Source organism: Papilio machaon, chromosome 4 (assembly GCF_912999745.1).
Source record: "Papilio machaon chromosome 4, ilPapMach1.1, whole genome shotgun sequence".
Taxonomy (NCBI): Eukaryota; Metazoa; Arthropoda; class Insecta; order Lepidoptera; family Papilionidae; genus Papilio; species Papilio machaon.
The window spans coordinates 1,704,355-1,731,285 of record NC_059989.1 but is presented as its reverse complement, the minus strand read 5'-3'; the positions used below and the strand labels follow the sequence as shown (position 1 = coordinate 1,731,285).

General features: G+C 33.8%; 1 protein-coding gene across 5 annotated transcripts in view; it reads left to right on the top strand.

The window, feature by feature from the left end:
- LOC106718536 (paxillin) overlaps positions 1 to 26,931 on the top strand; it is a 48,895-nt gene that overhangs the window by 15,018 nt on the left and 6,946 nt on the right. For 2 of the 5 annotated variants that reach the window (XM_045677774.1, XM_045677777.1), the window contains exons 2-5: positions 2,038 to 2,202; positions 18,507 to 18,745; positions 23,334 to 23,550; positions 26,383 to 26,479. In XM_045677774.1, coding sequence (XP_045533730.1) covers positions 2,038 to 2,202; positions 18,507 to 18,745; positions 23,334 to 23,550; positions 26,383 to 26,479 — 718 coding nt within the window. Of the gene's footprint in view, positions 1 to 2,037; positions 2,203 to 10,837; positions 10,862 to 14,233; positions 14,400 to 16,156; positions 16,453 to 18,506; positions 18,746 to 23,333; positions 23,551 to 26,382; positions 26,480 to 26,931 lie in introns of those variants that run through there. The other 3 variants (XM_045677775.1, XM_045677776.1, XM_045677778.1) reach the window with 3 other exon arrangements.

Below are 26,931 nucleotides of genomic sequence, written 5' to 3'. Positions count from 1 at the left end.
TTAACCAAACTTACCTCTATCAAATATTGCGAAGTTTAGGCGCTAGACACCTTCAAAGTTTATTAATTATTTCACATTTACACAAATATCTCGTAAAGTCTATATTACATTTTATTCACATTAAAACTGGTTTTCATTTATTTAACATCACTTTTTTTTAGAACATGATTTTGTTATAAAATCAACATAAGGTACGAAAGTACTTTATTCTAAATACATAGACTTTGTCTTATACGTGAAACGCAAAAATCTAGTAAAAAAGATAAACACTGCATTGAATTGCAATCAAAATAATCAAGTGTGCATAACTCTTCAACGTCGTAACTAAATTACAACTAAACTTTGTTGGCGACGAAAATGTTTATTTTAATATTGAAGTTTAAAGACAGCAAAAAATATAAAAAAAATCGTTTATGGTTCATTTGAAAAAGCGTACAAATAGGATTTTTTTGTCATTGCGTAGATAAGAAACAAACAATGAAAAATAAATTTAAAAATACGAAAGACGAAATGTGCACGCAATAAACATTCCTCAAAAACAAAAGGGATTTAGGTGTTTATTACCGTCGTTTGTTTTTTTGGGGCTTCTTCATAGTTAACGAAAAATAATTTTGCACTTTAAAAATATGAACAAAGGATCAAATGGACAGCCCGCACAGAGAATGCGATAACGAACTCGATGGATTTATGGCCCCAACCCTTCTAATGGTCGGGGATGCACGTGCGCTGCGCAAAGACAATAGCGAAGATAATTTGTTTGTTTACAAAAAAAAGTATACGATAAAACGAGAAAGAATGAGGAAAAAGATAAAATAATTATGTTAGTGAAATAATGTTAAATTGTGTTATACTAAAATTAATATATGAAATGTCGTCGGCACAAGTGACCTTTACAAACATAAAAAACAATCTCAAACAAAATGCACTGAACACAAAATAATGTCATGAAAACCCTCTAAACTCTAAAGAAAGTTCTCTTCTTTCTTGTAACATATCTATATTGTATAATTATTGTTATTTCGCAGTCGGTGTCGGCCGAAGTAAATAGGTGACATTTTATATTTGAGATGTATTAAACATACTAACGTTTATGTCCCTTCTTACTGCATTTTGTTTGAGATTTGAGATTGATATTCTTTTGAATATTACCATAATACGAGTATGTCTCACTGTTTAATAGAAAACTTGTGTTGTCTAAATTTAGTTAGCTCTCTAATTTCGTGAAGTTGGATGGTCGATAAAAAAATGACTGAAAAGGTCAATTGTCCATCATTGTCATTGAAGTATATAAGTGTGTGTAACTAGTGCATGCTATGTCATTAATATCGTACAGGCAGTAGTACATCACCCCAATCGTCAAAATTTTATTTGAGTATATTATATAACTAAACTATAGATAGGATTAGCGCTCGCCCGAGATTTCGTAAGCGCAGTAAAAACATAGCCTAAGTTCTATTGAAAGTCTCGACAAAATCAGTCCATATGATTCGGAGATTATTCGTATGGCCATTTCCCGCTTGCGCCCTATACTCGTAATATAAACCAAAATTAACTTTAACTGTTAACTTTAACTTGCGTTAAATTTTCTTAAATTAAACGCTTTAACGATTAACGAAGTTAAATTTTTATTTAACGAATTAACGATTAACGAAGTTAACTTTTTGATTAACTGTGCCCACCTATGATTTTGTCGATGTTTGTTTTGACGCGTCGATGTTTATTAGTACTTGAAAACCGTGTCCGATATACGATCGGAATCGTATCCAGCTTTGGCAGCGCGGCGTCTCTCCCACCGGCCACTAGACATGTATCGTCAGTTGTTGTTTGGCTGCGACGTCGTCCACTCCTGCGCGGCCTCGTCCCGGTGACATTGTGTTATCGCTTATCAATAACAGATCGGACATCGATATCGATATGACGCAACGTGTGCGCAGTGCACCGCCGCCCTTGAGTTAGACGACATCGTTGTTGTCGCGCGGACTAACACGTGGATTGCGAATGCATTTATCACGCGTAGTAACACGTTTACATCTGTAGGTTGTGATTATGGTGTGAGGATCGTAGTGTCGCCTCCGTGGGTGTTTTATTGTGGATCGAAGCTCAGCGATTGGAGAATGGATCGGACAATGTATGGCAAGGTGCTGCCAGGCACTTACAATCCGTATCGGTGCGCGATGAAGGAGAACGGCATATTGCCCGGCTGTGAGTATTAATTTAATATATTTTTTTAAAATTAATTATCATCGTTCTGAAATTGTTGTGAAATAAACGAAAAACAAAGACTATTGTGAGATATAATAACAGTGATAAACTTTTTTATGTAGAGTAAAATATATTTTAAAACCCATATGGCTCTTATGATTCAGTTTTTATGCGACATTACGTATTCACTGTGAATTTGTATATTTATTTATTACATTATCAGTAAGGTATGTTTACTACCGTGAAGTCGTGCTTTCCGTGTGTACTAAGATTGATTCCTGTGTCGATTTGATGGAACTATACCATCCGGTGTGTTTATTTTTGTGTGTACTAGAGCGTAACGCAGATGAACACTCGGCCATTGATTGATTATTGAGGCTTGAACATGTTGTTATAAATGGGCAAAGTATACTTCACTTAGAAGCCATAGAAAGCATTATAATAAGTAAGACAGCTATGGAAAATAATACAGCTAGGTATTAACAATCTTCTTTCTTTCCGGAAAAATATAATTACATTTCTTTGCCTTTTAATTTGACACAATAAGAGTATCTTTCCAAGATTACCAGTATATCCATATTCATGTTTTCTGTCTGATTAATCGACTGTTTCTGAGACTTAAATCCTTTATAAAACATATCGTAATATCGTTCGTTTTCTTCGACAAAACAGAGATAACAGTACTTTTTATACAGGAATTTTGGTCTGAAAACCAACGCTAAGCCTTCTAATTCTGCTAAATGTCATTTTATGAGTTTGCTTACGAATTTTAATTGAAAATAGGAACAGAATCGTTTATCTGTGAACAGACATTGAATATAAAATCTTCGTTTTTCATGAATAAATATTTATTTTTGTATGACTTGTACAGTATGAGATTGTTTGTGAGCCCTATAACGATGCCAGATCTATTATTATTAGTCCGTGAATGTTTTTCCGTGTCTTATGAAATGTTTTGTGGTATTTTTATATTTTGAAACGTATGGTAGCAAATATAACTACAGTGTGTCCAATTATTGAGTCTATTCCTTACAAATTTATTTACAAGCTGTAGCCCGCGACTCCTTACGCGCGGAATTAATAAAAAAACTTAGTAGCCTATATGTTCTTCCAGACTGTCTTCAACATCTATGCCATATTTCAGTGAGATCCAAGCAGCTGTTCTGCTTGTAATAAACATCAATCTATCCATCCATCCAAACTTTCGCATTTATATTATTAGTATGATTATGTAATACAACTTTAAGGTTCATAAAACCTTGTGTGGCCGACTCCAAATGAGTGGGAAAAGGCCAGGGAGATGATGATGATGATATAATACAAATCTTTCCCATGTTATTTGTATAGATTAATTGATATTATGTTGAAAAATGATCGTTATCTACGAGTAGTCTGAAAACAATTGAAGTTGTGAACGAAATGGTTAAAATTATTCTGTTGTTGGCATCACCGTGCGCGTGAAGTCATCGCAATTGTTAGATCCAGGTCGATTTGCATTCATTAGTATCATTAGGCGTGTTTGCTGTTGTGTTATAAACCACTCTATGACCTATATCTTACTAATATTATAAATGCGAATGTTTAGATAGATGGATGTTTGTGTGAAGGTATCTTCGGAACGGCTCAATGGATCTTGATGAAATTTGGCATAGATGTAGAACATAGTCTGGACGAACACATAGAATTTATATTAAAGCTATATACAACTTAATTCCGCGCGGAATAAGTTCCGGGCGACGGCTAGTATATATTCAAATATATATCGTCCATGAAAAAGTATTTAACTTTTTCATGGACGATATATATTTGAATAGCTTCTGTATGTTCAATTTCTAATTAACTTTATGATTTTTTATTATGATTGGTTTATCTTTCATTTGGAATACAAATAGAGCTTACACGGAATGCTAAATTTCATAGATAGGTATCTTAGTAACCTGTGGTTAGTGCATTAGGGTCAGTAAGATTAACGTTGCACCATGTTTTGTACTTGCGGTCATCGTAGCGTGTTAAATCGCCGCTGCGGCTTCGCACCTGTCCTCCAGTCTCTTGTGACACTGTGTATTGAATATTGTATACTTAGACACGTGAAAGTTTTTACTTTAAGTGCCCTTAAAGTAAGATCAACATATATAGCCATACATTGCGTGAATGCGCATAAATTTGAAGAAACTCAATATATGGCAATTTAAATTTTTGTTACAAGATTAGCTTTCCACACAATATGTACATAAGGCTGTAACTTACTTTTTTTGTTTTTTTTTTTTTGCTCAGTTGTGTGACTTAGTGCCATTAAACATGGAATGTTTATCCCAGCACTGCGCAGTTCACCATATGTTTACATATCTAATATAAATAACAACTTAAAGTGTACCAATTATACAATATAAAATCTTATCATAGAACTAACTAAATGAACAAATCATTTCGAGGGTAGATGTTGGTATTCTTTTACAATGTTAGGTTGCGAACACACTGGCGTATTAATTATATTTTTAGTTTTAGATATATTTAGTTTTACACTTCCACTTTTTGATTCTTGCATTTTTCGATAGTAAAAGTTGTTATAAGCTATCGAAGATTGGTCACTAAGGATACGTTAAGTATAGATTATGTGGAATCAATGTTAATGGATTACTTTGGTAACCGTTTATAACTCTGTGTCTGTCATTTAAACAATTTTTTTCTAAGAACGTTGTGAGCCATCTGGTTGCATGTAATCGTCTGACATAAGCGACGACCTCGCAAATGTCAGACCTTTTGCGAAACCGAGTCAAGTTTACTCACGTAGCTCAATGAAAACTTGTTTGTCCTTTACGAATGTGATTCCAGTGAATTCTTCGAAGCCAGATGACTGTAGGCTCGAAGTTACGTCATTGCTGTTGATCAATGTCACGCGGTTTTGGTTAATTATATTATTTATTTAAATGTAATTAATAAATACAATATATACAAGGTATATGACAATACTGGTTAAGTTTTACTCAGTTATTTAATAGATAGCTGTCGCTCGCGATTCCATCCACGCGGAATAAAAAAAACTTAAATAGGAGCCTATATTTTCTTCCAGACTATGTTCTACATATATGCCAAATTTCAGCAAAATCCATTCAACAATACAGAAGATACTTTCTAATAAGTAAACATCTATCTAACCACCCATACGCATCCGGAATTCTCTTAATGTTGTGAACCATGTCTACAGCACGTTGTTAAAGTACTACAATGTCCTTTACCTGTATTTCAAAATAGAAACATGTTATTCTCTGTAGAACCTACAAATCCATAAACTCTTGTTGATTGACGTGTTATGCATCACACATTGCCGTTAAAGTTTCCTGTGACGGTACATCAGTGGTTATATTTATGCTAATCGAAATCATTAGATACATAACTGATTAGATTGCTGGATAAGGTGTGGTTAAATGTGTCTTAAAATGAGTATGGTAACCGATTGTTAAATAACCACACTAACTTCAGATGTTTTGTCATAGACCTGAGATGCTATGCACCAGTTAGGGTAATTGAAAATAAGATCTTCATTTTGATGGGTGATATCTTCTAATATATAAAACAAGCTTTTACCCGCGACTCCGTCCGCGCGGAATAAAAAAAATAGAAAACGGGGTAAAAATTATCCTATGTCCGTTTCCTGGTTCTAAGCTACCTGCCCACTAATTTTCAGTCAATTCGAGTTATAAATAGTGTAACTAACACGACTTTCTTTTCTAATATATAAAATTCTCGTGTCATAGTTTTCGTTCCCGTACTCCTCCGAAACGGCTTTACCGATTTTTACCAAATTTTATATGCGTATTCAGTAGGTCTGAGAATCGGCTACTATCTATTATTTCATACCCCTATTAAGTTTTTTTTAACTGCACGCGAACGGAGTCGCGGGCGACAGCTAGTTAGAATATAATTGACTGTAAATAGGGCATTGATTATTATGTAATCATAATTTCTGCCTCTCCTCTAAGTTATAGGCTTGCTAAGTTAATCCTAGTACCTACTAATTAGTAGACTTGCTTATGAACTTTTTAAAGAATTGTCTTAAAAATGTTTTACCTTGTGAGAAGGTCAAAACATCAATGGTTAGCCTGAGAAATATTGTTAAACAAAAGTTGCCATGTTGTACATACCATAAAGGGACATTTGTGACCTAGATTGTCAGTTGATACCTTATTTGATCGTAACAATTTTGATATAAAATTAAAAAAAAAAAACATTTACCAGTAGACTGTTAAACACATTACATACAATTAGAAAACATTAAATAAAGTATAAGAAAGAAATTATAATTAATTGAAAATGCCGTGTTTGTTTGTGTAATGTACAAAAAAAAAAACGAGTCAAAGGACATCAACATCAATATTGTTGTAAATTCAAATGCATATTTTTTTTAATTAATGGAAAATGTATGACATTTATAACATTTGTTGGAAAAAAAACACATTAATTGCAAATTATATGATCGACAGTAATTTGTTTAACGCTCGTTTTAATCCAATTACAGAATAACCGTTGTCTTCCGATACCAAAAACATTTTATAAAACAATATCGTCATCCCTGTCATTAGCTTTGACAAAATAGAGATAACAATATTTTTAAATGGGGATTTTGGTCTTAAAAAACCCACGTTAAAACGTTTACAAATAAGGATAAAATGATTGATTTTTTTCTCGTTTTTGAGGTTATTAATTAGTTTGTTTTAAAGGGCATTGTTAATTAATTTTATAAACGTTACCAATACAAGAAAACTTTAAAATGATCTCAATACAAGATGTTATATATCACTGAGTCTTTGTTGGTTTAAAAACTTATCTTTTGACTCCAGTATTTTAGATTCAAACTTTCTTGCTAGTATACTAGGATAATACAACTTTATCTGACTCAGCACTTATTAGGTCACTGACATTCATACACGTGGTGTGTTATCATGATTTATTGGAAACATTCCAATTAGAAGTTAGTTAGTGTTATTTGAAAGTCTAGTCTGTTTTAATAAGATTAGTGCATTACTTATTTATAGGTACAAAAATTGTGCAGTATTCAGTTTCCTTTAGTGGATGTTTTTCAAAAATCGACATTAAAAAATATTTATTTCGTAATTTTTCTCTAAACCGACAATACTGATTTAACTTGGTTAAAAACAGAAGAGATCCGAATTAAAATTAACAAGATTTAAATCATTTATTTAATGTCTTATTAAAAATTCTAACTTACCTTTGATTAACAAAAAAGATTCATTAAATATTATATTACTTTTTAATATTTAATCTGGCAACCTCGACCTTCCCAGTGAAGTTATGTGTGGTTTATGATGTCATTATTTATAAGTATGACAATATACTGGGACACTTGTACCTATTTACATGTCCGAGGTCGAATGGAAGTAAATTATTAATTACTGTATCAATAAAAAAGTTAATTAATATATCTGATCTAGGTACCTGATTAAAGTCACAATACGAGGTGTTAACGCTGTATATAAATAAAGACTAGAAACCACTAATTTGTCTCCCTCAATATCAAATCCCGGTGAACGTCCTCATTAACTTGCTTTCCCTTGCCAAATTCTATGTAGCTTTTATTTCTGTCTACATATATTTAAATATGTTTTCAAAGAGTAACACTTTATCATCACTTTCAACATATGCTCGGCTTAAAACGTCTGATGAAAATTCATTGCGAAATCGTTACTCATGTTATTAATATTTTTTTACCAGCAAAGAAAAATGTATGTTGTATGTATATAAAAGTAATTCATACGGCTTCTGTACGTGCGAAATTGATATACTTCCGAAATTTGATAATAATCCCGAAAGAAGTGTACACGTGAACGACAATTAAGCTTCTTTGAAAGGGGGATTACAGTGGGGGAACGCATGGCCTAAAAAAGCCCCTTGAATCCCACTTAATCTTAAATTATTTCTACAACGTTGACAATGAAATTGGTTATAATTTTGTGTATTTATAGTTTTATTTCAGTTAAATTAAAAACATTATTATTGAATTACTCTTACTATACTTTAACGCCATCTATACTTAGAACACTACGCATAGCATCACTAACTATGTGAATGATTTTATAATTTTACACGAGATGGCGTTAATTTTTTAAAGTTATTTTATTTTCTGCTTGCTTTTGACACGCATTATTAAAATGATAAAAAGTAACTAAATTCATAGTTTTTAGACCGAAAAATTTTGGTTTTCTAATTGTATACATTGATAGAGATGAACATGGTAGCTTATCGATCCCGTATACTGCATTGCAGCCCGTGACGTCATGAGTGCATTAACCGCGTCCCGCCAACGTTTCAAAAAAGTGCAACACACCCCCTGCGTACCTTGAACCTTGGGCAATGCGAATTATTTCGGCGTCAAACTAACCCGCCTTTATAGTGCTCGTGGTATGAAAATATAGCAATAGCACCAAAAGTGTATTTTTTCAATTTTATATATAACAGTTTTTTTAGTAAATATATCAGTGGAATTAAATTAAATTTAATACTTAGGAACAGTGATTGGTTTTGTGTTTATTTATTCAAGACTGATTGTTGCTTCAATCGTTCCGTAGAGGTTAATACGTCGAATTTTCTGGATTTCTGCGAACTTGTTCAACTGTGGAGTGATTTTTATATTTCGCCTTTGTTGACACTCAAATACGAAGTTTATTAGAATAGTTGTTTATGTGTTTTCTATTTAATTATCGATGTGACTGAAACTTTTGCTAAGACTACAAAATGACAGGTATGTTATTTATCTTACTAATATTATAAATTCGAATGTTTAGATGGATGGATGGATGTTTGTTTGAATATACCTGCACCAAAACGGCTCAACGGATATTGATGAAATTTGGCACAGATGTAGGACATAGTCTGGAAGAACACAAAGGCTACACTTCACGTTTTTTTTCTATAATTCCGCGCATACGGATACGTGGGCGACAATTAGTTTTAGAATGTTAATTAATAAAAGATAATTCTATAGGAAGCTTAACAATTCTTATACTTGTATTGTAGAAAATAAACTGAACATAGTTACATGTTGGAGACAAATGTATCGTAACATCAATAATAGCGTGGAAATCGTAAATATTTGCGTTGACATAGAGTAGCTACTTGTTTAAGATGGAAACGCGTGAGCTGCGTAACCCACTGTCTCTCCAATTACGGCTGTAAGTGGGCAGCGAAGTATGCGGGAAATCTCTGCCGGGCCCCATTTGTGGCATTCCACGGATTAACGCGACATCTGGACATTTTTTAATTATCTTAGCTAGTAAGTTTTCTAAACAAAGGGCGTATGACACAGATGATAACAACGATAAAGTCCTTGTTGCCAAAACTTTTGCAATTAATTAATATTATAATAATAAAAAAAGAATATTATTTATAAATCTAATAAATTTATAGCGCTGTCAAATTAAGCGAGATTACTGGGAAAAGCTACAATAATTGTTATAGAGCTAAAAATTTATAGAAATAGTAGGAACACCATATATGTGAACCCTGAAAGTCCCCATCGATCCCGCAATTGGTTTCCTAAAATGGTTTTAACGCGTTTTAGGCGATATGGAAAGTTTGTCAAAAACTTATCTTAGATAGAGTTGTAGATCGTTAAATTACCTGTAAAAATACTTACCTACGTATTTACTCAATAATTTATTCTTCCTATTACAACAATTCGTCATCAGCTCATTATACGTCCCTTCTGAAGGGCTCGGAGCCTATCTTAATTAGGGGTAACTAGGCCATAGTGAATCACGCTAGCCCGGTGCGGGTTGTTTGACAATTGAACGTGTGTAATCCTTAACGATCCAATAGCTAATGAGCAAATAAATCCTCACAGTTTGTGGTGTCTCGAAGGTATCGTTAACGTACCTTCGCCACGGTTTGACGAGCATGGGAGCGCCGCTGGCCAGACATTCGACACGCTTTGTTCTTCTTCCCACTCGTTAATATTCCTTGTTACCGTCGAATTCCACTGCTTACACACTCAAATAAAAAGTATTGTCATCCCTCTCAATAATATAAAAAACAGAGAACAACAGTTTTGTTTTGTGCAGATGTTTCAGCTGTGGAAACCTACGATTACTTCACCTTGTTTACAAATTTCGAAACCTTTAAGTCCGTCTCAAGTGGATGTATCGAATGTGGAATTTAGCTCAAAGGTGTGTGCGTTCGAACCTCTTTTTTTATTCACGTCCATACCATTAAGTGCCAGTGTTTCTCAAATGTAGCATTACTATGCGTCACTTTTTATCACCATACCTAGGAAACGAACGGGCTCGAATGGTAACATTCCCGGTGTACCCAGCGACCATGTCCCAGTTTTGCCATTCGCAGCGGCTTCCGAGAACGGAGTCGTATCGAGATCCGCTAACACAGACAGCCTGCGACCTTCCCTGGTCACTCGTTACTGCGTACTTTGATCGCCTACACGCCCCCATTACGATGCCACAATGAACCGAAGATCATTAGAAGTCGTCCCATTGAGTGGCTACGGCCGTCAGTTGCCGCGGCGACATCCATACGACTACGCTGTCGCGAACGTACGCCTCTCCAGCTTTCGGTCAGTTTTATCGATTTCGTAACTATCGATTATTCGATTCTGTAAGCGTGAATCGATTAGATATATCATATGACGGAGGTGTGAGACGAATTACGTGATTAGTGTTCTTTGTCGTGGTCGAAATGCGGGTTGGCTGCTGTTGGCAAATCAAACTAAAACTTCCGTAGAATTAATTAGACGGCGATAACATACATATTACTCTATGAGTATTTTCTCGGGTCTATAAAAGGTTTTTAAAATAAAGTTAGCTTGTAGGATTAATGCCGTTTTTAAACATTGTTTCTAACTGTTAAATAGTTGTTGATAACAGATGGTCCTTTTAGTAAAGTCTTAATGTATTAAATTCGACGTTTTAATTATACCTCGATAAATCGTAGGAAACCTTTTATAGGTGACTAAATTACGTTATTATTCTTGGTAGGTAGGTTGAGTTGCTGTAGAAGGTAACGAGATTGTGTTGTGCTAACCAACTTGTTGATATTTTTTATACTTTAACGAGCACCGATGTTTATACCTAGGATATAATAAGTTCTCTTTAAAAAGCTGTTTTAACTTCAATAAGGTCAAAGTGTGTTGAGAAATTGTGAGTGTTTTGGATCGTAAAAAATAACATCAAGCCAAATGTAAGTTGCCCTTAATAGCGTTAATGTCTCTATTGAAAGAGTTCTTTTTACGTAGAAGCTGTTGTTAAATTGTGTCATATGCTATGTAGTTAGAGTTCAATTTGGAATAACTAATTCTTGGTTATTTTATAAACATACCAATTGGTGTGAGTGGTGCTTTTGTCTAATTTTTTATTGCAGTAAATTAGATGTAGGTTCATTTTATATCAATTGATCTTATACCATACTACACGATTAACGGAATATAAAATTTACATTTTTCAGATTTTTCCGAGATTTATGAAATTTAATACATAGCTAGCTAGCTAGCTGTCGCCCGCGACTCAGTCCGCGCGCAGTTAAAAAAAAATGAAAAATAGATGTTGGCCGATTCTCAGACCTACTGAATATGCTCACAAAATTTCATGAGAATCGGTCAAGCCGTTTCGGAGGAGTACGGGAACGAAAACTGTGACACGAGAATTTTATATATTAGATAAAGGGTATAGGTTCTTTTTTCACCTGATTTTTTATAAATATAGGGTAAATATTCTTTTCTAAATCTATCTCCGGTAGTTGAAATTATATATTAGCAATGCCTGAATTAAATCTAATTACTATTCAAACCTTTTTCAGAAACTAAGTCTCTATTTATGGTGTGAAAATTTGACATGCTGGCCGTATAGTTTGACAACTCATGTATTATTCATATGCGACTTGTTTCACTTGTTTGTCTTGTCTGTAACTAGCTGATACTTGACTCTCTCAGATCACATCTAAGCATATATGGATTACCAAGATAAGGTCATAGAAAGAAATGTTATGACTTTTTTTGGTAATTCCGTTTAAGAATTTGAAAAAAATATATTAAGTTAATTGTATTTTAAACATTGAGCGCTATATACTCGTGGATAAAGATCAGTAATCTAAACTCTTAAGGACTTAATAACAAAACAATAGCAAGACCCAAGGTCGACATGACTATGTAATTTAGGACGACGTCATTTTGTCATTAGCTGACGTGGTCCACTGGGCCGCAGGGAATGTAAAAAACCTCACCGTCTACAATCAATCACACGCACTCTGTCAAAACATGATCTAATATTAATGAATGCAAAAAGCTTTATTATTTACGAAAGAAAAATCGTTCTAGTTCACAGAAATAGACTAAAATCTGAAAAATCGATAAATAAATTTACTTCTTAGTTACTATTATTATAAATTCGAAAGATCAGATGGATGGATGTAAGTTTGAGGGTATCTCCGGAACGGCTGAACGGATCTTGATGAAATTTGGCACAGATGTAGAACACAGTCCAGAAGAACACATAAGCTACTTATTAAGTTTTTTTTTTTTAATTCCGTGTATAGGGTGTCCCGAGCGAAAGTTCTTTGTGTCATAAATTGGTTCGTAAAATCACTCGTGTGATACGTAGGGTTGGCAGAGATAGACCTTTACACATATGTACTTAAATGTGTTATTTTCAATATTAATAACATTTTCTAATATTGTATACCTATTCGAAATACTGTCATTCCGTGTTAAATGTATTAGTCTTAAATTTCGAAGTGCTTGTTCTTAAACAATTAGGTTATTTGTAACTAATCTGTCCTGTTTAATACCGTGAATGTATTTTATATGCTATATCTGACTCATCATCGAACTAACCAAATTAAGTATTATACATTATCATATCTTTGACTAACCTATTAGTAGAATATGCACACTCAAGACTATGGTCTTTTGATAAACATCCGCCCACAATAGACGCCGCCTACGGATGCAATGAAATAAACCTTGACTAAGCGGCGCCAAGTTTTATATAATCACTAATTAATGTTATCAACACATTATAATTTGTTTTATAGTGTTCAGGCTATATTAGGATTTCAATATTATGTAGGTACTTGAAGAATATTTGCTTATTCAACTAGTTCTTAGAACTCTTTTGATATTCATATATTTAGTAGTGGTCTTTCGCGACCTCATGTATTAGGTATCTTCTCGACAGCCTTCGAAATTCGTCCAGCCTTAAGTAATATAGATAGTTTAACGTGTAAAGATTTTGAATGTCCGAAGTGGAATATTAGTTTCCTTTTCTCGGATAACTTTGCAAAAACAAACACCGGCTAAAATAATATGATGATTCATCTTTTGGCAGTTTTTGTAGTCAGCGACTTGGTGATAATTATAGATCTATTATTTTAACGTAGTTGAGTTCTCTTTCTAAGAATTATTAAATTTTTATTTTTTATTTATTTATTTAATTTTATTTTATTTTATTTTATTTATTTTTAATTTAACTAAAGCTGTGTATCCATAACCTTACTACTCGTTCGTTCAATTGAGTCTTCTTAAAGCGCGATATATTTAAGACAAGACGCGATTAATCCTTTTAATGTTCTAGTATTATCTTGCCTATGATTCTTAATTTTAAGCTGATACAGGTTTAGGGTGTTTGCCAACAATGACATGCGTTCATTTGTGTTGTCACACAGTGTCAATAGTATTTTCACCATTAACAGTTAGTCTTGAATTGACTCATTTAAAAGCCTCCGTAAAAAACCTTACCTTCAATTTCTAATATTTACCGAAAAAAAGACGTCGCAGACATAAAAATATTGTTTCCGATATTATGAAATAGTCAACAGGGATCAGTTGACGTATTATGAAATATCGGCGGAAATGACCACCTGACGGGAATAGCACGTAGCTCTCGCCAGTTCAGTAGTGCGATCGCGATATCAGCTAACAACGGCCGCCTCTACCCAAAATAATCAGTCTACTCCCAGCCGCAGTCCGACCACGACTGTCCACGATTTTGACTGGTCGCCTCTTTTATACTAGACATCAGGGATGGCGTCTGTGCGCACGCGCTCTGCATCCCCCAAGTCCGTCTCTTTCTCCCCTGTGTTAGAGAGAAAGTATACCGTCGAATGTGGTCCTTCGAGTCCACCGGAGCTGAGCTGTTCGGATTGGAGGCGATACTTCAGTGATTTCAGTTCGTATTTAGGTGAGTATAGTGGATGCTGATGTGATTTGCGTCTGAATCAGGTCGCGGTTTATAGTTTGACCTTGTGCTATTTTGATTTGGTGTCAGTGACGCGATCGAGAGTCGGCCGCGTGTATAAACTTAACGTAATAGTAACAAATAGCCATGTTGTTTTGTATTTGTGACGTATTGCCAGCCGGTATGCTGTGTGTTAATCCTCCAAAGTCTTTTGGTGTAGGTACTAACGTTATTCTGAAGCCCAAGTAGATATTTTGTCAATGAATTTTATGTTTATGTCTCCTATTATATTGTACAAGGCTCATTAGTGATTTATCTTTTTGTCAAGGTTCATAGACATAATAATTATAATGCAAAGTGTCTTTTTTACTACTATACTACCTTTATTCGTCGTTAAATAAGGAAGAACGACTAAGTAGAAACATGCAACGGTTATTTTTGTAATAGTAAACACACGCCAACCTGTGTTTTCATTTTATTGCCGCATTAAAAGCAACAGGCGATTTGTCTCATAGAGTGCTATACTGAACTCTTTGCCGCATTAATTATACAAGGCGCTCTGAAAATATTTTTAATATAAACCATCGCGGAAAGTGGTAGTACTGATTCCTTTTGGCACTAGGTTTTCTTTGTAAAAAAAATTAATTTTTCTATAATTCGATTTTATGTAGGTAACCGATTAACAAACAAGTGTAAAAAGTTTTAAACGATAAAATCCACATAACTTTGCTCGTATTGAAGACAATTTGGGAAAATGGCACCTCTTTTCTCAAATTTGATCCTTATCGAATCACGTGTTTTATATACGTGAAACGAAGAGAAAGGTAAAATTGTCGAGTATGATTTTTTATTTTTAATAATGTAGTAAAACAGTTTTGTAAATTAAATCTGGCATCAAAACTTAATGCTTAACTCAAGACACGCGCGAAAGAGCTAGCAAATCGGATTCCTCGGCGCACGAGTCATCTCGCACCGTCTTCATTATCGTAGATCGCAGAGTATGCAAGTATTATAGCTTTCAAACTTAATGCTTCGTCTACATTATGTCAATAGAATAGCAGTAATTCTGTCCTGACGTGGACTGTATGGGCTCACCGAGTTCAGTTAATGTTTACATTATACCAGTTGTATGCCAGCGCTGATTTTGAGCGTTAATTTCCTACTGTACTGGCATAATAAAAACCAGGCAGTATGCCTACTCGTGCTTAGCTCCTAGTGAATGACTTTGCATGCGAATGCCCATTGCATTTGGTGGAAATCACGTGTTCCCTGTGCATCTTTACATCCGATTAATAAAATTGTGTTTTGCGCTAGTCTCACGCGAAATTGCGAGCTTTCATAAAGTTTTGATATCACTATACAAGTACCTAGTACCATCGATTCGTATCATAAAGCGCTGTAAGTTCATAATGGCGTTTTATTTTCATCTCAGAACATTAATAATAATGTAGATATATTTGATAATAACGTTAATGGTAGCAAAAATGTTTTATATAAAAAATGGATGATCAGTGTATTTTACTTTTAGAAAGAAAATAAATGTCATACACAGTCAGTTTTGGCCACCGAATTTTTTTTGGATTATTTTATTATTTAATTATTTGTATAAAGAAGAATCGGACCATCAGAATAAATTAGCGTCAAAATGTTTAAATAAGTTATAAAATATTTACGTGAACAATGAGTCGAGTTGGAGCGGGCGATTTTTGCGGCCGGGGCGCTCGCTCCGATGAGGTGAATCAGTGTAACATTAGTCCATAACTGAGCCGCCCGCGCCTCCTTGCCGATAAGGCCAAAGGAGATATTTAAATTTAGAATCCTTCGCCCTTTCTACTTTTTTATTTTTCTTTTACAAAAAGAAGTGCTTTCGCGCGAATCTGTTTCGGCCAGTGCGTGTCGGACTCATATCGTGTATGGGTGCGTTCTTTTGAAATCAAAATGTCAAGAGCATATTATACAGTGAATGATGATGTTTACGGGAAGATTTTAAAAACTAAAAAAGAATCGAAAACGGAAGCGGATTATGCAGAAGTGTTCGAAGCTGTCGAAGGATTAGGTATTTAAAATAGTCTATATTCATTCATGAATCTCTGATCATTGTTGTCTGTGTTTTGTCGAATGAAATACTGGCCTTGAAGATTCTATGTTATTGTCATTTTCAAAGGTTATTTTTGTTTATTAGTGATTTAGAGTCTGTGCTATAATTTTTATTTTAAAGCTATGTTTATGAGGTGTTAAAAAACTTTTGTTCAAAGCCCGATGACCGATAACAAAGGGCCCTTTTCGTAAATTATGTCAATATCTCTTAGAAAATGACGTACACCACGTTGAGTAATAAGTTTAAACCAAATTTATTGTATTTGTCTATTTAAGCTGCATTTTCCTAATATCGTTATGTACATTTATCCTTCGAATATTTTTATCTATTTAACGTATTTTTAGCCGACTATAAAAAGAAGGAGGTTATCAATTCGACTGTATTTTTTTTATTCTATCAAAATCATATGACAATATGGTAATAATGCCACCAATCTTGTTAATTTCCAAAGTCATGGTACAGGTAGATTAAATAAGTGTCAGATTCTTTTCTTTTAAGTTTACCATTCATGTTTGTGTACATACCTGGCTGGTAAAAGAACAAACATCCTTTATTCCGTTGTTGACTTACTCTCAGAAGCTTGTAGTCCCTTTGATCCCCTTGTGGTAATCTTTTACACTAGTCAGCTTTCAATTTAGTAATTTAGCCAGGCAATGTCGTGGGACGTTAGGTTGTTCAGAAATTGGCCGATATCTGAACCTGAGGGCGTCAGAAGACCAATGAACTCGTCCAAATGAAAACTAGTTTCGTTACCGCACGACTCGAAACACCGCGGAAACTTTGGCAATGTAAACAAGACAAACTCGTATTGCATGGACATTAAACCGAATAAGAGAAATATATTATGTAGCGATAACTACTCGATATGTTGTTAATTAAAAGGAAAAAAATCTGTAAGTTAAGACAGTCGCCATTAAAAAGCAATATGTATATTGCACTTTCTTTTTAATTAACTTTTGTATGAGTACAATAAAATCAAGCGCTATTTTCCTGTTTTAATTTTAGCACTTTTAATAAAGAATTTATATTTTTTTTATCTATATACACAAGCCAGTATCATTATTTTTGTCTACGTTCTAAATTTGAACAATGGTTTTTAAAAAAATAAAAATTTGACAGAATGTCGCATGATCATTGGCGCCAATTAAGAGTTGATTGAGTGCAACACCATGATATCACTGTTCAGAGCGTTTACTCAGCATTTATCTATTACGATTGGGCAAATGCGTCCTAAAAATAGTATCATCCGCTTACAAGTGTTATTTACTTTCTTATATACATTACAAAGGTTAACATTTATCTCTGACTCATTCATATTATTTGGTAATTCATCAATACTACAAATAATAGGCGGTCTTTAATTTATTGTATAGACGATTACTTCATACAATCTCGACACAGATTAAATTAAACGAGGCTATATAAAAAATAATGTTAAATGTTTATCTTACTTCACTTAGGCAAAAGAAAACATTCGTGTCTCGATGCTTGTGTAGATTCTGGATTCTGTTTGGATTTCTACGAAATGAATGTTAACAGCATCTGAAAGTTACATAGAGTGTGGTTTATCAGAAAAAAATGTTTCTTAAACAGATAATGTTTGTTGTTGGATGTATATATTAAAAAAAGGTTTATAATTAACAAGTTAAACATCATGAGGAGTTGGTGTTTTTTTTTTGTTTGGGATATAAACATGAAGATATAGATAACTTATCGACTTCAAAATGTAAGATTTATTAAATATCTGATAATGTCTCCGATGATAAATTTGCTGTGAATTTTTATATACATTCAACGAAACTATTTATATTTGTATAATTTTGCATTATATTTATACCATCATTTATTTAAGAAATTTTACATTTATTTAATAAATGCTCAATATATTTATCATTGTCCCTATATTCATATAATTTCAAATTCGTGAATAACCAATGTATTTAAATTTTCCAGTGACTTATATACATGCTGAGTAAAACCTAAAATAACAGTTATAATATATTTCATTCCAGATGCCTTGCTTGCCGATCTACAGAATTCAATAAATCCGGGACGTGTATCGAGTCCCGGCGCTAGAACGGGATCGCCGGGAGCGAGGACCACGTCCCCCGGTAGAACAACGTCCCCCGGCAGGACTGCTTCTCCTATCAATAGAGGTTCTCCAGGACGCCTCAGTTCTCCCACCTCGACTGGATACGGATCTATAAATGGATCCAGGAATATCACCACAGAATATAATAAACCTAGCTCTGTGAGTATTTTAAATCATTGTTCCTTTTTCATCTAATAAATACATGTTTTATGACCGTAGTAGATTTGAACTTGAAATAATTAATAGCAAAACAATTAAAAAGCTTTATTAATTCAAATTCAATTTGAAGCTGAAGTTAAAACGTTCCGTTTCACAGATAGAAATAATTGATGTTTCTAAAGAAAAAAATGGTTGTTGTGAGAAAACTATAAAAGATAGATATATGCTATCGCGGACTTTTCTTTAGCACATTTAAATAGCTACAATTCTTTCATACATCATTTTTATATAGGTCCTATAGTTTAGCCTACGTAAGCGATGAAAGCAAAAAGTCCCTAATTTTTGCAACGCATTTTGAAGCTAAACTCAAAATCTACTAGTCTTCTAGTTATTTTAAAAAAATGGGACCAATCTGCAAGCACTACCTTTCAATTGAAATAATTTTTATCAATATCGGTGCTCCAGGGTCGGAGTCTCGCGGTAACACACATTAAAAAATACAGTCGAACTGTTAACCTCCTTCTTTTTGAAGTCGGCTAATAACATTTATTTATCGCCCAGGATTCATAGCATTGAAACTGAATACTCTGACAAGTAATGTATTCAACGAGTTGGCATCCTTTCTTTGTATATCTTTATAGTTAAGCCATTACTTTGGGTACTAGACGTTTTGCTCTGGTAATGCGTGAAGCAGTGTAGGAATAATTTGCATACGTCCGTGTTTCCGTCTGACGTACGATGAGGTTTAAGTCCTATACAATTTCTATTTTTAAAGATAAAGGAACTATTGTGTATCCATCTTTTGATATTCTTTTATAGTAAAATATAAACATTGACGATTTTACTGTTATAATCTATCTTATATATATATATATATATAAAAGAAAGTCGTGTTAGTTACACTATTTGTAACTCAAGATCGGTCGAACTGATTTAGCTGAAAATTGATGGGGAGGTAGCTTAGAACTAGGAGACGGACATAGGAAACTTTTTTATCTTGTGTGCATTTTTTTTATTCCGCGCGGACGGAGTCGCGGGTAAAAGCTATATTAAAATAAAAGATAATTGATTAAAGCCCGATGTTGTTAAGTAACAATTATGAGTCATCAGCACAAAATTTAAACAGTAGCCTATATAATATGCCTGCATACATTCCGTCAAAGTCCCGTCAAATCGATCCAGCTGCTCCGTATATTATCCGAAACAAACGAAGAACAGACAAAATTTTTAAAAATTATTTTTCTCGTTATTACATCAAATACATCATGTGTACTGTTATTAACAATTAACCATATGGCATAACTGCCACGTCTGCAGTAACCCTCAGAACGTCATTGACGTCACTTAAGGTATAAATTGTCTGACTCGCGTCAATACCGGGAGCAGTCCATTTTTGGCAGTCGATTTAAAGCAGTTAAATGTAATAGTGTTTCTCTAATAATAAAAAAATAACCCTTAGTAAAGTGCGTTTTTTTAAGTAAGAAGTATGACGTTTTTTTTCGTATTTTACGTTTGAAGGTATCCTCAGAACGGCTCAACGGATCTTGATGAAATTTGACAAAGATGTAGATCATAGTCTGGAAGAACACATAGGCTACTTATTATGTTTTTTTTAATACCACGCGAACGGAGTCGCTGGCAACTAATTTTATTATAACGTGTAGATTATATACGTGCTAATGTAATTTTATACACATTTTACACGATTATTAATAGGTTTAGATTGTGGTTTTCCTATTTACATTGTAACATGTGGCTGCAATGTCTGTAAACTATATTTCTAATGTTAACTATCTGCGTTGCAATACGATAAGATGAAGATAACAGAGACCTTCTTGATAGATTACTTACCGACCTATCCGTTTACATGATATGTGAAGTATACATATGCGAGATATTATTACTTAAAATATTCAGAATTTAATAAAAATAAAATTTATATTAAACACAAATTAAATTACATTAATTTATAGAAAACTAATTGTCGCCCGCGACACGGTCCGCGCGGAATTAAAAAAAAACTTAATAAGTAACCTCTGTGTTCTTCTAAACTATATTCTGCAATTGTGCCAAATTTCACCAAGATCCATTGGGCCGTTCCGGAGATGCCTTCATTCAAACATCCATCTAAACATTTGCAATTATAATATTAATGAAAATAAGATTAATAATATGGAGGAGATGCATAGGAAGGTTAAATATTCTTTTTTGTGCGTCTCCTCCTTCGTCGATTGAGGGTAGGCAACGCATCTGCAATTGCGAATGTCTTTGGGCAGCGATCGCTTCACCATTTCGGTAAATTCATGTGGCCGCTTGCTCGTTTGCCACTTTGTAATATAATAAAAGGTAGCTTGCAACACTATCTCAACAGAAGAATCAAGTAAAGAATAAAATTTCGATGCCTATCCAACGCCTGTTCATTGGTTTTGCATTTATCAAAAGCGGGTCCCACTATGGTCATCACATTCTTTCAATAATTTATTACCTGATGACTGTGTTCCATAAAGTAGTGAGTATTCGCTATCTCTTTCTAGATACAGTGTTAGTATATATAAAAGTATGAACGATTTATTTAAAAGTGCTTTGAAAGCTCAACCATTAAATGTTACGTCATCTGTTGCGCACGCGGCATGCCGTTCATTGTCGATGGTCCTTTTGTCTTTGACACGTGATTTAGTGGTGACTCGCGATGCCACTATAATTTCTTGCTTTGAATCCTAATAAGAATGTATTCCTATGTGTTTTAAATGTCAAGAAACTTGTGTTATGACAATTTTTTAACTTTTTCATTCTCAAAGACAACATTATGTTGTAAAAAAAAAATTAGTATAATTTCACGTTAAAATTGAATGGATATCCTACAACTTTATCGTGTTGTTTTTCTATTTTATAAATTACTAGCTTTTACCCGCGACTCCGTCCGCGCGGAATAAAAAATATAAAACGGGGTAAAAGTTATCCTATGTCCGTTTCCTGGTTCTAAACTACCTGCCCACCAATTTTCAGTCAAATCGATTCAGCCGTTCTTGAGTTAAAAATAGTGTAACTAACACGACTTTCTTTTATATATATAGATATATAGAGTTATGTAGATATGAAAATGAAAGGGACGGAGATGTGTGATGTATTTGTGATGAAAAAACATTATTAATGAATATAAAACCTGTACATAACAGACTACAAAATTTTGCGTTTAGTGACACTATCTAATAGATCCTTATAAACAACTATGTTGGATGCATCAGTTTTTTTCCAATGACTCACATGTAAATTAAAAAAAAAACACGAGAGAACCTGGTATGCAACAAACATAAACTTTCCCTCTCGATAGATCGTCTTAGAATGAAAATAACATCTATTCTCTTAAAATAAATTCCAAGGAAACAGATGTTTTTTTATTTCTATCCATTGAAAGCTAAAACTTCTGTGTGTTTAAATCTGTATTGATAATTAACCTATCAAACTTTGACTATTTTAATGATGGTACTACTTTGTTCGTGTCATTTTTATACTTTGAGACAAACAAACAGTATATTTATTATCTATATAGTTATAGCATGATCTCATCTCTAAACTAATAAGTCGATGACGAGATGAATTTAAACTTTGTTTGATTTCAATTCTAAGAATCGTGTCCAACTGCTTAAAACATAACCAATGATAACCTTCTTCTTAAAGTTAACCTTATTACTAAGAAACTGATAGCAGTTATTATCAACGTGTATCTAGTTTTTTTTTGCTTATAGTGTATGGGGTTTATGGTCAGGTTTTTGTGCTACGGAATCAGTTTGTGTGATTTCCCAGGGATTTGTTATAGATTCCTTGTTCAAATACTCTTGTCACTCTTTACAGTACAGTCGATTTAAGTTTGCTTACTAAACTAAAAAATGTGGCGTCTGATTTTGACCTCTATTATCTTCTTTTTGTTTGGGAATCAAATGCATGATGTAAAATCGCGCAAATTTTTTATTTAGATTTTATTGTTGTGATTGGTATCCACGCCATCTAGTGTTGCGCGATATTACTCAATAATACATTCACAAACATTACGAATTGGACAACATCCAACTTTTATTGCTTCATTTATTTATTACACAATAGATGTCGCTATTCAGAAAACAAATTGTTTCACAAAATCTGAACAAATTCTCAAACAATTTTGAACCATTGCGGTTTAGTATTTCGAAATGGAAATTTATTGCTACATTTATAATTTTAAGTACACCTAGTGTACAAATACAGATACTGTATAATACAAATAATTGCAGACTAGCTTTTTACACACAATACAAATACATTTGTATGGAAAAAGGCTCGTCTGCAAGTACAATATTTTATGTACAACCTCGTTTAAGTATCGATTTCTGTGAGACTTGTCACCTGCGAAACCTACAACTGCTGTAGTTCCCACAGCATTCTTGATTAATGTTAAAGATGTTTAATAAATTATTTAGTCAATGTCCAAATAAATATTATATCAAACTTCCTACACATGAATTAATGTGTATAATTAAGGAAAATCATACGATCAAATCTTTTCCAATTTGTATGAAACAGATCAATATTTAAAGTCTTTTTATTGTTACAGCCCACATACCAGAACACGTCAACCATCCACGAGAAATCAGTGTCAAAGTACGGCACAAATCAGAGCTATGGCGGCCACTCGCCAGGGTATCAGACGACAGGCTATGGGAGGACGACGGCTAGAGGAAACCTTTCCGAATTGGATACCCTATTAGATGACCTGAGTAATGCGCGTTACGGCAATTACGTTGAGAAGGCCACATATAATGAGAGAAATGGTTAGTGTTTATCTTATCTATCTATATCTATATATATAAAAGAAAGTCGTGTTAGTTACACTATTTATAACTCAAGATCGGTCGAACTGATTTAGCTGAAAATTGATGAGGAGGTAGCTTAGAACTAGGAGACGGACATAGGAACTTTTTTATCCTGTGTGCATTTTTTTATTCCGCGCGGACAGAGTCGCGGGTAAAAGCTAGTTTGAAATATTTTTTCTCACTTCAGAGTAAAAGTGTGTATCGTACTTATACGTATTAGAAGTTAATATCTTCAAAATCATCTGCATTTGCGGATGTCTATGGGCAACGTTCGTCTCGCTATTTCGGTGAATACAGGTGGCCGTTTGCTCGTTTGCCACCTTATGATATAAAAAAAAATCATCCTTCAAAGTCGTAATGAATGACACCTGACTACCAGTACTTCAAAGGTTAGATAGAAAATTATTAAAGAAATCATAAAAGGTCAATGAACTTGCAGCGGGATCTGTTTTATTTCAACAATTTATGTAATAATGATAGATATGTCGAATGCAAGCAATTGCGTATAATTTTACCGATGATCTATCCGTCTGTCTAGGCTAGACTGTTTAACATCTGCGTGACGAAAGGAGACTAACCAGAGACATTAAAAAAAATTATCAATAGACGGGACAACGCGAACTTGTCATTCCCGTTGGGCTGAATGAATTCATAGAATCAATCGACCCAATGGGAAAAAAAATCTTTTTGGCCCGTACGACTCAACATAAAACACCCGTTTGCACTTCTGATATGATTAAAACGTTTCGAATATTTGCTCTATAAATGTTTTCCGCTGACAAAACAATTGCATAAAAATACTGCCATCCCTTTCCTTCACTTTTAAGAAACAGTGATAATAATGTTTCAATATAAGTCTTTCGACTACTAATAAATACGACTAACAAATGCGGTCTAATTTCAATTACCGTGTAATCATTGGCCCGTCTGTCGTCGCAATATTCCCGCCAACGCTAATTGAACCAATAGGAGATTAATGATCCAGTAACCCGTCGGGTTACATTCGTTAAAATCAATTCACGGATTTAATTACCACTGAAAAGACAACTGACGATCCATTTATCTATCTTACTAATCTTCCTAATAATGATAAATGCGAATGTTTAGATGGATGGATGTTTGTTTGAAGGTATTTCCGGAACAGCTCAACGGATCTTGATGAAATTTGACTTAGATGTAGAACATAGTCTGGAAGAACACACAGATTACTTATTAAGTTTTTTTTCTAATTCCGCACGAACGTAGTCGCGGGCGACAGCTAGTAATGTTATAAATCACTGCAATGTACTAAACAAATCAACGAATTAAATAATCAAACCAACTGACAATTAGGTACACCTATACTGCTGATAAGTCTAGTACAGACTGTACCAAAGTCTATGCACAATAAAACTAAGATATAATAAAGCCTAAAGCGATTTCAAAATGTTGTCTTTGGCACAGTATATTTCCCTTCTAACTAGAAATAAACGTCGACGTCGGATTTCAGACGGCACAGATTGTTTAGCTTCCTATTTAATGCTATCCATTCTTGTGTCCACTTTGAACAAACTTTTATGTGCCACATGAAATGTTTAGTCTGTTTTCATTAATTTTTTTGCTGCGGCAATGAAATTGATACGTTTAAAAGTTAGTTGTTACAATATGAAGGTCTTATTCAAGCGTCATTTAATCGTTCGAATTTCAAAAACAACGTTAACGATTAGAATTTGTTTTTGTATTTTCAATAATTCTTTTTTAAACCTAATTCATTTATCTGTTTCGTGTTTTTTCCTAATTAAACTTATTGTGGCAATGATTTGACTGAAGGGTAAGGCGTAACGACTATGTCATTTAATTATTATAAACTTGGCAACATAAAGCCATCTAAATAAAGCGTGGATGATGTACGAGACATGTTGCACAACGGACAATAATTTCCAGCGATGATCGATCGTGTCGGCCAAGATCTGAAGCCAAGACTTGTTATGTTGTATTCTCAGACATAATAAACATTATGAAAATGGTCTCTTTTGTGTACTTCTACTCTATGGTTAGGTATTTAATAAAAAACATACAACCTCAGCCTCATTAATAGTATTGTCACTATCTCACCAACTCTCTCATTTTGTGTGAAAAAAAACGGACGACTAATGTTTTATTTATTTCGTCTTGAAACCACTAGTTCCGATGTTTCAGCAAAGATGTACAGAAACTTTACTTAAACTCGTAGTATATTTTGGCAATGGTCACGGAACGTCCGGACACCAGCTGTCTCCGTTCTTCCCGTAGGAAAACTAACAATTTGTATTGTCTTGACATAATAATTAATGCGTGAACAGAAACGTATTTAGAGTTGACGCCATACTCTTTAATATCTATTAATTGAAGCTTACCGTGAGACATATATTTCACAAGACGTATAAATAAATTTGAAGGTTTTAATCATTGAATTAAACTGATTCATATAAATGACTGAAAGATGAATAACAAAACAATTGGGTTAGGTTTTTTTTATAATAAACTAGCTGTCGCCCGCGACTCCGTCCGCGCGCAGTTAAAAAATGGGGGGGGGGGGTATGAAACATAGATGTTGGCTGATTCTCAGACCTACTGAATATGCTCACAAAATTTCATGAGAATCGGTCAAGTCGTTTCGGAGGAGTACGGGAACGAAAACTGTGACACGAGAATTTTATATATTAGATTAAACATGGTGAAAACTAAATAAATTTATCCAATGATATACTGGTTAAGTATGTACTATAAGCAGTTTGGAATTTTATTAGTAATTATTATATTTTGCTGCAGAAGGATATTCGAGAGCAAACGGTGCGACCAGTCCGGCGTCATCCCGACCTACAGTCGACTCCCTGCTCGATCAGCTCAGCACTGACGTACCTAATGGGTATGTAACTTTTTAAAGTGTTACCACTATCTATGGTCTTAGGGATTGTTGATAAAAGTATCTCTGGTACTACCACTCTCAAATATGTTCCACGCTACTACGATTTCTGGCTATGAACTCAGGAGAGTCTATGGCACTCAATGTGACTAAGAGAGTCTCTCAATGTACATACTTAAACTTAGTAAGAACAATTCATTGGGTTGTTTATTACATTTAAAAAAAATATTAAAAAATATAGTAGTGATGTAATAAAAACATGATGAAAAGAAATATATTCTAGAAAAAAAGGTAACTTAAATAATAATTTTTATGTAATTTCCAAGTTAATATTCTAGATTAAAATTTAATTATGCTGTTCTTTAAAATTAGGACAAGTACACCGCCATGGTGAAAACGTTTATTACAAAACCCTTCATCGGTAATTCACCTTAACATGTACGCGTAACCTAAAT